We start from the raw sequence: 16412 nt of genomic DNA, 5'->3' as shown, positions 1-16412 counted from the left end.
TCACAAACTGTGATATGTTCACCATGGTCCATTTCTGCATATAATAAAGAGTATAAACTATATATAATCACATCTTAGTAAGATATGTCAACATTTTAATCGATTTAAAGTTTTTTTAAAAATTATTTTTACATTTGTATCATTTGATATTTAAGTAAGTTTAAGTAATATTTAAGTTGAAACCCAATACTTAAGTTTAAAAGTGTAATTCTCTCTCAAAAAAAATCCTGTTGTCACTGGCGCGCAATGAATTCTGGGGTAGGCAAGGCCACAAAGAATTCATCTGTTGTATCATTCATTTCATGGGAAACGAAGGACACATTTGGAGGAGCTTTCGAATTGGGACAGCCTTCGTAACGCCATGGTAACGCAATCGATGTACTAAAAACGTTTTTTCTTTGCGTTTTTGTGTGCACAGTTATCAAAATGATCCTTGTTCACACTGATCCATGAAAACAACTAAAAACTCTGTGTTATGCATGCCAGGCCACTCCAGTAGTTGGCGATGTCACTTTGTAAAGAAACACTACGTTGTTGTTGTATAAATTCCCCCTTAAAATGTTAAAGAAAATGAAGTCAATGAAGAGAAAATCTCTATATCTTAGGGGCCTGAAAATGCAAACTTTTGAAAACAGGTTTTAAAGTGCAAGTTTTTGAAAAGATACTGTTATTGTCTCAGTGTAAACTACAAAAACATAAATTTATGAAAATGGTAACATCATAAGCATGCGTATTACATGTTCAGCCTATAGGCGTGTAGCGTTTCTTTTCCAATAGACTTCACCAACTACTGGCCTGGCATGCATAATATAGCGTTTTAAGTCATTTTTGCAGATCCATGTGAATGGGAATCATTTTGACAACCTTGGAGTCTGTATGTGAAAACCGCAAAGGAAAAACTTTTTTTTAATACATTGTTGTTGTATAAACATACCCTTAGTTTGTCTGCTTCAGGACCACTTCTCAGAAACATGCACCTATAAACATCAAAGTAGCCCAATTAAAGGTGTAGCACTTCTATCAGGAGTGGGGTTCAAACTCATGTGGGAATTTGCCCATTGGATCTTAAGTCCAATGCCTTAACCACACAGCCATCCTGGTCAAAGAACAGTTTGTTCACTGCCCACCCCATGCTGCTTTACTCTTATTATCCTCTTTTCATGAGTTTCTTGTAAGATTTGTTTTGTTATGTCTGTATCTGGGGTGACAGTTTTGGGGCTTTTTTTTTTATTCTGATAAAAAATTACACATTTATAAAGCCTTAACAGAACAATGATTTTGCAAATGAAATCTAATAATGAATATACAGGTGAAAAATATTGAATAGGAACATTAAGCAAATATCAAAAGTGACTCAGCTCTCTTGCAGAACAGTTGTGTGGGGTTAAAATTTTTAAGTTCCTATAAATTTATTAATCACCTAAATGTGTTATTGATTTACAGGGTACTTAAGAGCTACTTCGTCATAGCACATTTACCCCCAAAGTACAATTAATATATTAGATTTAATGATTTGGAGATTCTATTAGGAGTGGAGTTCAAACACACAAAAATCTTAAGGTCAATTCAGTCATCTTTTAGAAAAAATGATTTAGTGTGGTTCTGTAGAACCCCAGAGTTCTTGACTCAGTTTTAAAGAACCCCTTATGCCAAAGAGACGTGTCTTAAATGATTGTTATTTCAATTTTATCACCAGAAAAAATTGAAATAACCCATTAAACATGAAAGAATTAAGTTTAATGGGTTATTTAAATTTTTCTGGTGATAAAGTATGTTTATGAGCTATTTAATTCATTAACATTAAAAATTAATTAAAACTAAATCCATAAAATGATCTTGTGTAGGGAACCACTAAAAGGCGCCTGATGGTTCTATATACAACCTTTTCTTCTAAGATTGTTCAGTTTAGATTTATTTAACACAACTGTTGATTGTGTACTCTCCGATAGTTAAATATGCCTGTAATTCATAATCATAATTAAAGAAGCCAAGACATTTTTCTAGGTCCCTTTATCAAATTGACTTTGATCATGTGACTCTTTGTACAGACAGTCAGATGTTATTGCTTCCAGTGAAGCTCAAGATGAATCATTCTCATTCTGTATAAGGAGACAAATCAAATATGACATTCTGAAATCGATGCAATGTTTATTTAATATCATTTACAATGAAAAAAGATTTCATTTTGATTGTATAAGACTGTATCATGCAGTCTTGTAGTGTGCATACTGTGTGCTCTCCCCAAATCTCTCTCTCTCTCTTTCTCTCTGCCACTCACTCAGACTCTGGTTCTCTCGCTCAGCATCATCTCATCCACAGAGGGAGTTTTTGCTGACAAGGAAACAAGCTTTTGCACCGTAGCTCAACTTTCAATTTTCATGGTTCTGAATCACTCCTCTCTCCATTGTTCAGTATCCCTTTGAAGATTAAAGTACAAGCCTGAAGACAGGACATCCCTTGGGTCGGATCTTTGTGCTGGCTTTGTTTGCTGCTTTGGAGAGCCAATTTCTCTACTTCACACTTGCAAATGACCTTCTAAGTTGGTGGACATGCTGTAGGAGTATTTGGATGCACTTTCAAAGCCTAGATGATGTGCTAATTGTGCAAACATTAGGAGTGGCAATCCTTTAGGATGAGAATCTTACACAAGCCCAGCAGTCTGAAGATAATGGCTATGGTGAGATCTTCACTGCAGAAAGTAATGCTTTTTCTACAGCACTTTCAAAGAATGGCTGTCACATCACCAGGTTATCAGAAACTCTGCAAGGTAAAAAGCGTTTTATGTGAAATTGCTTTCTTTAGACTGGAGTTGCATTTTATTCAGATCTAGTTGTGATGTGTATTTGGGGGCGCAGATTTTCAGTGATGTTTTGGGAGGTTCGGTATAGCACCACAAGAAAAGAAAAGTAAAATAACCAAGTTTTAACATTAAATGATGAAACAAAGCTGTTTCAGTAATCTTGCATAGAAAGCCACAGTTGTTTATTCTCTGGTACAAACCCAAAGCACTGTATTTTTCATGAATTATACAGACATTTTCATAACCTCATTAAAGGTGTGCTTTTGCATAAACTTTTTAAAAACACAGGTCATTACCAGGAGTGGGGTTCGAACCCATAAGGACATTTGTCCATTGGATTTTAAGTCCAATGTCTTAACCACTCAGTCATCCTTGTGGCAAATAACCTCAAGTTGAGGAAATAGATTTTGTTGTTTCTTTGTTTCCAATGACCACATCTGAAAAAAACAAACAAACAAAAAAAAACCCTTTATCGTCTCTGTGTAAACTACAAAAAAGAGAATTTATGAAAACTGTGTATGCGTATTATATGTTCAGTCCAGGTGCGTAGTGTTTCTTTACAAAGTGACATCTCCAACTACTGGCTTGGCAGCATAATACAGCGTTTTTCGCAGAACCATGTGAACGGGGCTCGTTTTTACAATGCTATTATCTATATGCAAAACTTTTCAAGAATGTAAAGAAAAAAGTTCTCGTTTTTAGTACATCACTGTCATGTAAATGTACTCTAAGCTTGTTATTGATTTACTAGGCTTCTAAACAAAGCTCACTTTGTCAGTTGCATATCTACATTTTCTACTAAAGTGGAACATTGCATATTGCATTATGTTTAAAGTTATGAAGTTCTACCAGGAGTGGGGTTTGAACCCACGAGGACATTTGTCCATTGGATCTTAAGTCCAACGCCTTAACCACTCGGCCATCCTGGTCATAACTAACAAGATTCTCAACAAGATGTTGCATCATGGAAGGACACAGTTTGGATTGTATCTACGAGATGCCAGAAACATTAATGCATTGACATTTATGAACTTCTTGATGTCTTAAAACAATATGCCAATATCTGATTTTCCAAAAACAAACAGTTTTACTGCTTTTCTGAAAGATATTCTAAGCCTAGTTTCAATACTCTTTTCAGAGATTTGGTATAGGACATAGAATGGATCTTGGATCTGGATCTTGTGTTCTGCAGTGAGGACCATCTCGAATTCCTCTCTATTCTTTACAGAGAGATATTGCATTATGCATAAACTGCAGCTGGCACCAAGAACATTAATGCATTGACATTTAAAAACCTCTTCTTAATGTCTTCCTCACCACAAGTGTGCAATCTAGGAATTCTCAGATTAAAATCAAGAAAACTTACTGCTTATCTCAAAGATGGCAAGTTTCACAATTCTTTTGATATACTTAGTAAGGGCCATATTAGATTTATAAGGCTCTAAAAGGCACTTTCTACAATTTACTTGCACAAACAATTTAATTGAGACTTATAGTTATCCGCCTGGACCGACGGAAGAATAGACACTGCACTTTAATCAGCAAACATAAAGAAGCTCAACTGTACTTGCTCGACAAGCGAGAATAAACCTCATTGGTTCTCGCGTGTCGAGCAAACATGCTTGAGCTTCTGTTTACCATATCTGATGTGTGCGTTGATGAATATTTGTATGTCAATAAAAGCCTAAACTAAATCTGTTCATCATATAAAGCAACTGTGTCTCTTCAAAAATTTGGAATAAACCACTCGATTCATATGGATTAGTTTTACGATGTCTTTATATGAACTTTTTCAAGCGACAAAGTGGTAGTTGTATGGACTGTCAGTGGAGGGACAGAAATCTCTCAGATTTTATTAAAAGATCTTTATTTGTGTTTCAAAGATGAATGTCTTAAGGGTTTTTTAATGACATGAGGGTAGGTAAATGATGACAGAATTTTCATTTTTGGGTGAACTAACCCTTTGGGGGGGCGGGGGGGATTGCTATAGTAACAGGGTCCACTGTTGCTGAGTGACTAACAATTTGTTGTTTGTGTTGTGGATATTTAAGAAAAAAGTTTGCTTCGCTTCGTATATTCAGTTTAACAGCTGTGTCGTTTATGCATTATTGTGTTATTCTCCTGTGTGTTCATTCAGAGTGCTTGGATTATTAATAAAGCCTGTTTTGTTTTTGAATCTCATTCGTATTAAACTGTACGACTTAGCTAAGTCAACGTTTCAATTAAATTGCAATTAACATGTTTATGTAGTACAAAATCATTTTTTTTAAGTTCTATTAACTTAATTTTGGCGTTTGTTAACTTAAATTTGAGGCAAATATTTAGTGTTCACAGTGTTTTTTATCCACGTAGGCCACAGTATATCATACAGTATTTGAGTTTATTGTAAAAGACTTTGCTTTGTTCCATGCTCAGACCGCATGATTAGAGCAGGCTATTAACATTACTCAGTTTCACATTCTTCATTTGCTGTGTCATTGTTGGCCTACATATAAATAATTAGGTGAATGCTCCAATGTGAAAATGCTATATGATTTAGTTATGTTAAACTGTTGAATTGCAGTGTTGTTTTTTCTATCCAGCAGCCCAAACTACTGAATATTTTTTATACCAATGAGCACACAAGATTGTGATAATTTTTTAAACATCTCTGGCAGTAATAATGATGGCAAATGTCATTTTGTTTAGTCTTTTTCAGCTCTAATTATTAGCAGAATAGATAACGTTATTCGCACTTTAATGGCTTCCAGCATAATAAGCAAAGATTGTCTGTTATGTCTCTGTTTGATGTCTTTCTTTGGTTGTACATCATCCCTGCGGCCCTAAACAAGAGAGCTACATTTCTTCTGATATAAACCAACCAGTCATTATATGTCTGTGGAGGCTTTAAGGTGACTGCCACCATAAATGAAAGTTTTAGAGGTAGGAATTACAGCAGACTGCTGAAGGCAGGTGAGATGTCTGCTGTTTGATGTAATACTTTATTTTGCAAGTGTTCTGTCTACCACAGATGTTTTGGATCTTGTCACTTATTTTCCAGATTTTGTTTTCCTGCATTAGTCTCATTAAACAGCTATTGAAGCAGTGTTATTTCTGCTTCACTTTAATTCTATTTATAGGAGAGAGAACAAGGAGAAGATCACTTAATCAGAGTCCATTGAGGTTTGTTTGAATTGGTGCAATTTTAGCTTCTGCATACTCTCTCCTCAGGACATCCAAACAGATGTTGATACCCAGACTGATCTTTCTAAAAGGGCTTTGAGAGGTCAGATCCCAAATACCAAGGCACAAGAGCTCGATAAGTTCAGAGATGTGGACCACATTCATATAGCCTGCAGAAGGTCTGTGCAATATATCCAGCAATGTAAACAAACAGATTTCACGAAAATAGAACATAATGTCCTGAACTTTCTTTTAAATTGTCATGTGCTCACAGAGAGTGTTTGGAGGCCGGTGCGGAGAAATGGACCGGACTCATAGCCATCCTTGAAGAGCTTTGGTTCTGGGTAAAGCTGAAAGATGAGGAGCTGACACGGCAAAGGCCGGCGAGAGAGGACGTACATACTTTACTGCAGCAGCAAGTCTCACTGTGTGCATGTTCACAGGTTAAACCAAATAAAACAGATGCTTGAAGGCATTTCTGATTGTAAGGACCATTACATTTCAGTAGGAGGAGAATTAAATATTTACACTCCATTATGAGTGATGTTATATTATTTTTACACTTATAATGTTTTATAATTTACCACTTTGTACCAGCACCTCCCACATACATTGATTACGCTGCCTTTTTAAACAGGCGTCTTGCAGTCCTTAGATATTATAGATGTCACTAGTTTAATAAAAAGATACAATACAAAATAATTATACTCCTTGATTACTTTTCCCCTCAAGCATAAGCTGTGAAATGATTTTATTTGTTATTGCACTGCTGAAATATTGATGTCCTAGATGTACGGCACTATTTTATCATTGCAGTTTATTGCATTTACTGCATTAAAACATTGCATTATTTACATCAGTTGCAATAAGATTGTCTTCACAAACAGACCTCAAATAAATATAGCTGTAAACAACATTAAGAAGTATTCTTTTAAATATAATGGTGATTGAGTTATTCAGTATTTTACTGAAAAAAAAAGACATGCACCTCATTTTCCCCACATATTCATTTTTATGTCATTATTATAGTCGGTGGCTCATTATTACATGTGATTTGGTGATATTATCTTGCTTTATCAGTAAAAACCACACAGAATTAATCAAAAGTTTTCCTTCTGATATCGACCACAACACGTCTTACCTCTGGTTCAATGATTTTGTTCCTCGATTTGTCACTTTCGGCTCAGCTAATGTTTGGGTTTATGCATTGTTTTCTGATTGCTTTTCGAGTAATTATATCTCCAATTTCACCGCCTCTAATGTGTCTGGAATGAGATGTAATGAATGTCTACTTTAGTTTAAATGTCACACCTCTGCTTCTTTAATGTGCTGTTCGACACAGGCCTTGCACAGAGAGTTGATTGGACAGAGGCAGGATGTAGACGGCACTCTGAATCAAGTGTGTCTATCTCTGGCTGTCCATCCTACGACAATGGAGGTCCAGAGCAGTACAGAGACGGCTGCAGGTGAGAGACTGTTTTTGAATGTTTTGCATCCTCCCAGAGGAACACTTTATTTATTTTTTTAGAGGTTTTTCTTTTATTGCACAGAAGTTCTTAGTTATGTTTCATATCAACTTACACATGATTGTGGATAGAAAAGCTAAGATCATTTGGTCTTGGGAAAATTTGATAAGAAATGCCATATTGAAGAGTTCATATTGAAGTCTTTTGATTGCAGGGTTTGGTGTTGCAGGCTCAGCATTTATTTTGAGATCCATTGTTGAGATCCTCTCTGAAACTCTGGAGGGGGTAGATGTGAAATTTATGGGGGTATGGGAGTTTCAGAAATACAGTGTCACTGGTGGCTGTAATGAAGCGCACGATGAAAGAGACAGAGAGCATAAATAGTCTTTAGTTTAATCCACAAAAGAAAACTAAGGCGATCACAGGAGAAATGTACACAACCATGCTCTACTTAGGCAGGGTATGTTTACACAACAGTGACGTACTAAAAAAGTTTTTTCTTTGTACAGATGACGACGTTATCAAAAATATCCCCGTTCACACGGATCTGCGAAAATGACTAAAAACACTGTATAATGACAGACTAGTAGTTGGCGATGTCACTTTGTAGAGATCACACGCCTGCGCATACACATTCTTATACAGAGCACTCCCGCCAAACGAACATGGCTATCCACCTTATTTTTATAGTTTACTTGCACTTTGATAGGCTATTCTTCTCATTATTTCCCTATAGCGGCTAATAAATCGGAAGTCTCGCACATTCACATAAATACCTTAATTCCGCGTTCACAAATAAGGTGGAATACACAAGCCGTCACCGTTTTCACAGATTCATGCTTTTGCAGTTTACACGGAGATGACAACGGTATCGTTTTTTCAAAAACTTGCACTTTGAAATTAGTTTTTTCAAAAGTTTACGTTTTCAGGCCACCAAAACGCCGTTGTGTAAATGAACGGCCAAAACGAGTTTTCCGTTTTTAGTTGAAAACGGTGTTGTGTGAAGACGATACCGGACAAAGGCACAGAATGAAGCTCATGCCATAAATACAACGGGAACGTAATCAAACGGAACAGAAACAGGTTTGAGAGACTAGTTAACAATCAAGGGTACTTTGAACATGGAGGCTTGAGAGCCATTAATTTTGAATCTCTGGTACATTTAGAATAAAATATCTGAAAGAATGTTTAAGTCACACTCAATATGGTACCATATTCCTAACCACATTTTTAAAAATATTGGCGGCCTTGAATTTGTGTTGAGATGTGATCACCATCTTTGTAAAATTCCTTTGAAGGTATCAAACTTTCATAAACAAGTATTGCTTTTTTGGAAAATGATATTTACCCATAACTTCCCCTCACAACTCTACTCTTTGGAACAATATGGCTGTAGTTATTAATAGGAAATCTTTGTTTAAAAGTGATTGGTAATGACAAAGGCAATATTTTTATTCATGATTTATTAGATGATGATGGCTATTTTTTTTTTTATCTCATAATGATTTTATTAATAAATACAGGGTTAGAATTACAATAAAAGGTTATGATAAAGTATGCAGTGTTATACCCACTGGATTGTTAAGAATAATCCAAAGCAGTTCTTCTGATCCTTTATCTAGACCGGTAGCTTCTCTTCCCTCTTTAAAAATATGTAATGTAGACCTTTTAGACAGTAAATGTAATAACAAACTTATTTACAAAGAACTTAAACGTATCATCACTGGTGATTATCAGTGTTATTTTCTGGGAGATGTTGAAACTTCAGTAAGGGATAAAGCTTTTACCTGTTATATGGCATACCCTGCTGCTCCAAAGGTCAAGGAGACTCATTACAAAATTATGTTCAAGATTTACCCAGTTAGTGATTTTATACAAAAACGATTTAATTTCGAGGTGGATCCTTGTGGTTTTTGTTCTTCTTTTCCTGAAACACTTGATCACCTTTTCTTTTACTGTGATGCTACTTCTAAATTTTGGTTTGATACACATAGCTGGTTGTCAGTAAAAATGGAGACAATTCCTCCCATAACTCAACAAGATGTCTTTTTTATTTAAGTATGATTTAAATTCATCCTTCTCTGATGTTGTTAATTTTGTTTTATTGATGGGTAAATATCATATCCACACTTGTAAATGGAAAAAGTGTAAGCCCTCCTTTAAGCATTTTCACAAACTCACATAAAAATATGTTAAGAGTTTCAAATGCTTCAGAAAACATAATAGAAAATCTGAAACATTATGTTTATCTTTGTCAAAATATCTATTATTTTAGTCTCTTTTCTTCTTTGACGTCTACATCGGCTACCTCTTTGTCCTCATCCTTGCTCTGTTTTTTTTTTCCTTTCTTTAATGTAAACTCTAAATATTTGTTTCAATGGAAGTGCCTTACATTGTTGATTGTTCCCTGTCTTATGTACATTAAGCAATAAAAAACAAAACAAAAAAAACAAAAAAACAATCAAGGATACTAACTAAGAACTTAGGCAGGTAAAACAGGAACAGAATGCAGAGAAACAAAACCAAAACTGAACATACACGTTACAGGAGACTTCAACAAAAATTTACTCACATTGCATGTGTGCAAAGCCATTACGCCAGTCTTCAGTGTCACATGATCCTTCAGAAATCATTCTAGTATGATGATTTGCTGCTCAAGAAACATGTCTTATTATTATCAATGTATCACCCTGACTGTTAACCACACTTTATTGCAGTGATAGATTTCACCTAGCAGTCTTGTCTTGTCCTCAGTTGTCTGTTTCTATTAAAGATGCCACAAAGTGTCAAATTTTATGTGTATTGTCTTTCTGATGTAAATGGTCGTCTCCTGGATTTAAACACTAATGTTTTATCACACTTTTCATTTCTGGAGGTCATAGTTTTAGTCTATAGCGTCGTTGCTGCTTGATTTATGTGTCTCTGTAATGGCTCAGTGGAGACAATAAACCTTATAGGACACAAAGTGAAAAGTGAGAGAGTGCTGAAGGGTACGGATGTAAATCTGATCACAAAGGAAAGATTAGATTCCTCAGTAATAACACACGGTACGTTCAGGTCCACAGTAATATGGTTAGGACTAATCTTTGTCTCTGTGTCTTATGAACTAAAATGTTCAGTCCTGGAAAACCCTATATGCCTCTGACATGGTTAACAAATAAATATGAGCAGGTACTCCTTCTTACAAAAAGTATTAGTACATTGAAACTACTTAAGGGGGCAATAGCTTTATTGCCAAATAATTTAACTAAGTTATGAGTTATATAATTTATAATATAATCAGAACTAATGTTTTCTAACATAAATCAATAAACAATTCCAGTTAGTATGACATAATCTTGAACATATAACAAAGACATAATAAACTAAATTGTCGAAATAAAGTTGAAATGCCACGTTGGGATTCGAATAGGTGCATCTCTTTGATATGTTCGTTTACAAGAACCGTTTGAACGAACCGAATTCATGGAAAGAATCAAACGTTCCAAAGCAGAGAGAGGAGCGATTAGGACAAACCGATTCTTTTAGACTGAATCAGACTTTCGAAAACTATATGAGAGGACGAGTTAGGACGAATCGGTATCACGACTAGACTGAATCAGACCTTCCAAAGCTACTTAAAGAGAGAGAATCATTTAGAATGAATTGGACTTTCAAAAGCTTCATAAGAGAGAGAACCGGTTAGGACGAACCGATTCACTGCTATGAATCGAAATTTCCGAAGCCAAAAGAAATATTGCTTGGTTTACCCCAGATTGCAGTTACATGCTATACAAATGTGACATTAAAACAATGATCAGTCTGAAGTGTAGCTTGAATGAACTTAAGAGGCTGGAGAGTGTCACCATAATAATGTTGTTAAGGACGCCACATACGTATATTCATATAACTTTCCTATCATGTTATGCAGAAACTCTTTACCCACAGACCGCAAAACTTTGTTATTGTTACTGTGGAAGAAATAATCGCTCTAAATGATGATATATAACATCTCGTTTGAGGTCATTTGACTGAAAACCCCTTTTAACTTCCAACAGAGACAGCCCAGGAAGAGAAGATCCATCAGCTGGCTCAAGCGGTTCAGGATCGGGCCTTTGAGGTTCAGCAGCACTGGGAACGGTTCAGTGCTCAGGCCGCCAGCTGGCAATACCAGGTTGACTGGGCTCTGGGGAAACTTCAGGACCTCCAGGATGCCATGAACCAACTGGAGCTTGGTCTGCTTGAGATGGAAAATGAGAACTGGCATTCTGAGGAACGCAGCATGGTCAGCTGTGTGCTGGAGAACGTGAGTTCAAATAGATAAATTACAGTAATAATGTACCATAAGGCTCCATTAGTTAACGTTAGTAAATGCAATAAAATAACTAACACTGAGCAATTCATTTGTTACAGTATTTATTAACCTTTGTTTACGTTACTTATAAAATACTATTCATGTAAGATCATATCCATTAAATAACAGATTAAATACAGATAAAACTTTTGATTATAATAATGTATTAGTAAATGTTGAAAGTAATACTAACTAAGATTAATAAATGCTTTTTTAGCTCATGTTAACTAGCCTAATATAGTTAGTTAGTTCTAAAACAGTAGCATGTACATTTTCAATTCCAGGTTTCAGAATTGTTTCAAAATGTTTTAATGCCTGATTTCAAATTCAGCCTATAAAATTCTAGATGAAATTTGTTTTAAACACATGAAAAACAGTGGTGAATTATATTATTGACCAACTTGATGGTTTATTTACCATAAGGTAAAATTATCACATTTTGGTATAAGCCAGAATTTGCATATCTTTCTTATCAGTCTCTATTAGGAACTCTTCTTATGAACTCTGTTATTAATTTATGACTTTTATTTTTTATGATTTTTTATTAATTAATATTCAAGGTGTCTTTTATTTAGGATTGAAATCAGTCTATGGTATGTGTCTATTAGAGATATTATTATCAGTGTTTATTGAGAGAAGAGGGAAAATGTACTCTAGTATAACAGATGTCACTCTCTGGTCTTCAGTTTATTCCAGTTTGACCTCCATAGCTTCAGAACTCTATTATACACTCAGATCTGTCACAGGTAGCTCATTCCTCATGTCTCATATCTCATGTGATGACCAAATATGAAATATTTGTTGTAAGTTTAGCCTTGAATGAGATAAGGCAGAAATTTGACTACTCAAGGACATTTCAATAAATAAGGAAGCAAGACCTCTCATGTGAGTAAATGTATCTGTTTGATGAAACTATCCTGCCAAGGAAGATTAGGTAGAGGTATTGAGTATGCAGAAGGCCATCAGACCACAACAAGATGGACTTACATTGGTCAAATGCTGAGATGTGCAGTAATGGGCACAACACTATCTAAAATACAACGCTTTAAAAAGGACCAATTATGCTTTTTTTTACATTTTCTTTTTAGTGTGTAATGTTGCTGTTTAAAGGGTTAGTTCACCCAAAAATGAAAATTCTGTCATTAATTACTCACCCTCATGTCATTCTACACCCGTAAGACCTTTGTTCATCTTCGGAACACAAATTAAGATATTTTTGATGAAATCCGATGGCTCAGTGAGGCCTCTATTGCCAGTGTTAATTAACACTTTCAGATGCCCAGAAAGGTACTAAAACATATTTAAAACAGTTCATGTGAGTACAGTGGTTCAACCTTAATATTATAAAGCGTCGAGAATACTTTTTGTGCGCCAGAAAAACAAAACAACAACTTTTCAACAATATATAGTGATGGCTGTTTTCAAAACACTGCTTTAAAGCTTTACGAATCTTTTGTTTCGAATCAGTGGTTCAGAGCGCCAAAGTCACGTGATTTCAGTAAACGAGGCTTCGTGTTTCGAAATTTCAATAGTTCACGTGACATTGGCAGTTTGATAAACGCTCCGAACCACTGATTCGAAACAAAAGATTCGTAAAGTTTCGAAGCAGTGTTTTGAAATCGGCCATCACTAGATATTGTTGAAAAGTCGTTATTTTGTTTTTTTGGTGCACAAAAAGTATTCTCGTCGCTTCATAACATTAAGGTTGAACCACTGTACTCACATGAACTGTTTTAAATATGTTTTTAGTACCTTTCTGGGCATCTGAAGTGTTAATGATCTTGCTGGCAATGGAGGCCTCACTGAGCCATCAGATTTTATCAAAAATATCTTAATTTGTGTTCTGAAGATGATCGAAGGTCTTACAGGTGTGGAACGACATGAGGGTGAGTAATAAATGACAGAATTTTCATTTTTGTGTGAACTAACCCTTTAAGCATGTAAAAGGTCTGCAAAGTTACTAAGCACAAAGTTACTCCAAAGGTAGTTATTCTCTACTGTTTCTGAACTCCCTGAAACGCCCTGATTGTAGAGTTATATTGTAGAGTTTTCTTCCGGGAATGAACATATGTTGTTGAAACGTCTGTTGAAACTCGCGGTTATGGTAAGGGATGAGAGTCTCATTTCCCAAACACGCTCAAAGCGGTTGACCAATCACTACACTGATCCAGCTGACCAATCAGAGCAAATTGCTCTTTTCAGAAGGAGGGGCTTCATAGAGACAGGAAATAAACAGAGGCTGCATCTGAAAATCGAGGCAGCTGACTTGTTGCCTCGCTGCTCTGTCAGACAATGACTTAGCAGGCACTGTTTGCGCATGAAGGTACCTCACAAAACTGATTTCGGACAGACTTCTGAGGCAGCGTTACAGAACAGAGAGCGCTTTGGTGACAAGAAATTGAATATTTAATTACTACAATACTAACTTCTCGCTAGAAATGTCATCAAAAGTAGGGAAAGTTGGTCAAAATGTAAACTTTACACAAAAACTGACCACCAACCTAAAATTTTAGATGCCATCTTTAATTTTTAGCTCAACAGTCAGGGAATGGAACATGCAGGATTGTGGGATATCAAAGGCAGCGAAGGATACATGTATGCTGCCTTCAAAAATCCATCAGATAAAGGCATCTGAGGAGACAGAATGTGGCACAATCACAATTACCTTCCTACTTCCTTTAATCTGCCTGCGGAGGCAGCATTTTTTCGACGCAGCCATCGTGTTACTGACAGACTGGGAAGAGAGGTGCTGCAACAATGTAAAATATGTAAAAAATAACGTGTTTTTTGAACATTTAAGCATGAAGACCTATTCTAATATTACTCCAAAAACAAAATCAAGTCTTTGTAAAAGGCATAAAATGGTCTCTTTAAGCTGTATGGATCCATTGTCATGCTAAATGTAAATAAATGCACTCACGTGAGACATCTGGTTTTATCTCAGTCATTTACACACTTAAAGGTGAGAATTTTAGATTATTTCAGACTTCAGGTATAGAATACATAATACCCACATAATAGTTATAAAGATGCTAGTTGGACAGATCGTCTAAGCAGTCTGGCATCCCTCAATGACCTGTTAATAAGATGCTTTCAAACCCCAGCACTGACCTTGAAGAATCGATCATTTTTAATCTCGCATTAGGATCACTCAGACCACACGGAGTCCAGTTTGTTTTTGATTGCTCCTTTATCCTGCGGCTTGACGAGTGTGTGACTGTCATGTTGTTTTGAGGATCCTGTAGGCAGAAATATTGACCTTCCATATCGACCTGGGCAGCTGGAGAACATAGATAATTAATCTGCTACTCGCCCAATGACACTCTTGGGCCTTGTTTCACCAACGCCCCCCCATCAAACCACAGTCAGGCAGCTGCAAGCTAACTCATTTTTGGAGCTCAAACAACTATATTTGACACCCCAAGTGAGTATCTTGGGATTTCATGTAATAGTTATATTAATGTAACTGAAAGAGTTGCGCCGTTTGTGTTTTTGGGATGTGGCACTGTGGCATTACACAAGATGAAAAGGGCACTCATTATATTTTGGCAGAGATGTGTCTCCACAGGCTCTTGAAGACAGGCATGTTGGATAATGAGCGTCTGGTCATTTCAGAAGTGAAGTACCAGAGATTTCTTTCTCATATTCCCTGAACAATGTCTTTATTTTTCTCCATCCTACCCCCTGCTTAGTCTTCTCTTTGTATGAAAAAGCCTTTAAAGCCCTGTAATTTCTCTCTGATCTGAGCTACCATTTTGTCTCTGTTGGGGAGGTCTATTTCCATCAGTGCATTATGGTCTGGTAGCACAGTTAGATGTTAGGCATCATTTTTTTGTCTTGCCATCTGTTGTAGTCATAATCTTTCAATCTTGATTATTTGAGAACATTTTTCTTTTTCAAAATCTTGTCAGGGGACTATGGGTAATTTGCACCGGCAGTTGCAATGCTCTCATACGGATAAGAGACATTTGTCCCACGACTTCTTGTCTGGTAAGTTGGGTTGAATGTTTTTTTAAACATTTTTCAGCATTCCCATAATCAGGGAAAACAGTTTGAAATTTAAAATTGTGATTTCCAGGCCTAGAAAACTTGTGCAAATTAATAAAAAGTCATTTCTATAGTGAATATACTGTACACTACCAATTAAAAAGTTTGGGGTCAATCAGACTTGAATTCAGTAAGCATGCATTCAATCGAGTTACAATAAAGAATATTACATTGTCAATGCTGTTCTTTTGAACTTTCTATTCATCAAAGAATCCTGAAAAAAATGTATCACGGTTTCCACAAAAAAAAATATTAAGCAGCACAACTGTTTTCAACATTGATGATAAGAAGAAATGCTTCTTGAGCAGCAAATCAGCATATTAGAATGATTTCTTAAGGATCATGTGACACTGAAGACTGGAGTAATGATGCTGAAAATTCTGCTTTGCATAACAGGAAAAGTTATATAAAAATTGTAATAAAATTTCACAATATTACTGCTTTTACTGTATTTTTGATCAAAATAAATGCAGTCTTGATGAACTTTCAAAAACATCTTACTGACTTCAAACATTTGAATGGTAGTGTACAATTGTTTAGTTATACTCAACTCTGAAGTATTTCATTGGCTAGAAATTGCTTTTGTAGAACACAATCCCTATAA

At 35.7% G+C, this 16412-nt stretch overlaps 1 protein-coding gene and 1 non-coding gene across 4 annotated transcripts in view; one reads left to right on the top strand and one right to left on the bottom strand.

Moving 5' to 3' along the window:
• The first annotated feature begins 2342 nt into the window (after nt 1–2342).
• Nucleotides 2343–16412, top strand: part of LOC127499080 (utrophin-like) — a 39588-nt gene continuing 25518 nt past the window's right edge. For all 3 annotated transcript variants that reach the window (XR_007926038.1, XM_051869190.1, XM_051869191.1), the window contains exons 1-6: nt 2343–2767; nt 6011–6141; nt 6237–6405; nt 7305–7428; nt 11466–11713; nt 15673–15751. Coding sequence is in view for 2 of the 3 variants with exons in the window: in XM_051869190.1 (XP_051725150.1) it covers nt 2633–2767; nt 6011–6141; nt 6237–6405; nt 7305–7428; nt 11466–11713; nt 15673–15751 (886 nt within the window). In the remaining variant the exon portion in view is untranslated. The remainder of the gene's footprint in view (nt 2768–6010; nt 6142–6236; nt 6406–7304; nt 7429–11465; nt 11714–15672; nt 15752–16412) is intronic.
• Nucleotides 3647–3729, bottom strand: trnal-uaa (transfer RNA leucine (anticodon UAA)). The gene has a single exon. It is a non-coding gene; the product is annotated as a tRNA-Leu (tRNA).

The sequence above is a fragment of the Ctenopharyngodon idella genome, chromosome 17 (genome assembly GCF_019924925.1).
Source record: "Ctenopharyngodon idella isolate HZGC_01 chromosome 17, HZGC01, whole genome shotgun sequence".
Classification (NCBI taxonomy): Eukaryota; Metazoa; Chordata; class Actinopteri; order Cypriniformes; family Xenocyprididae; genus Ctenopharyngodon; species Ctenopharyngodon idella.
The sequence above is the reverse complement of the archived record's forward strand: the minus strand, read 5'-3'. Positions and strand labels throughout refer to the sequence as shown.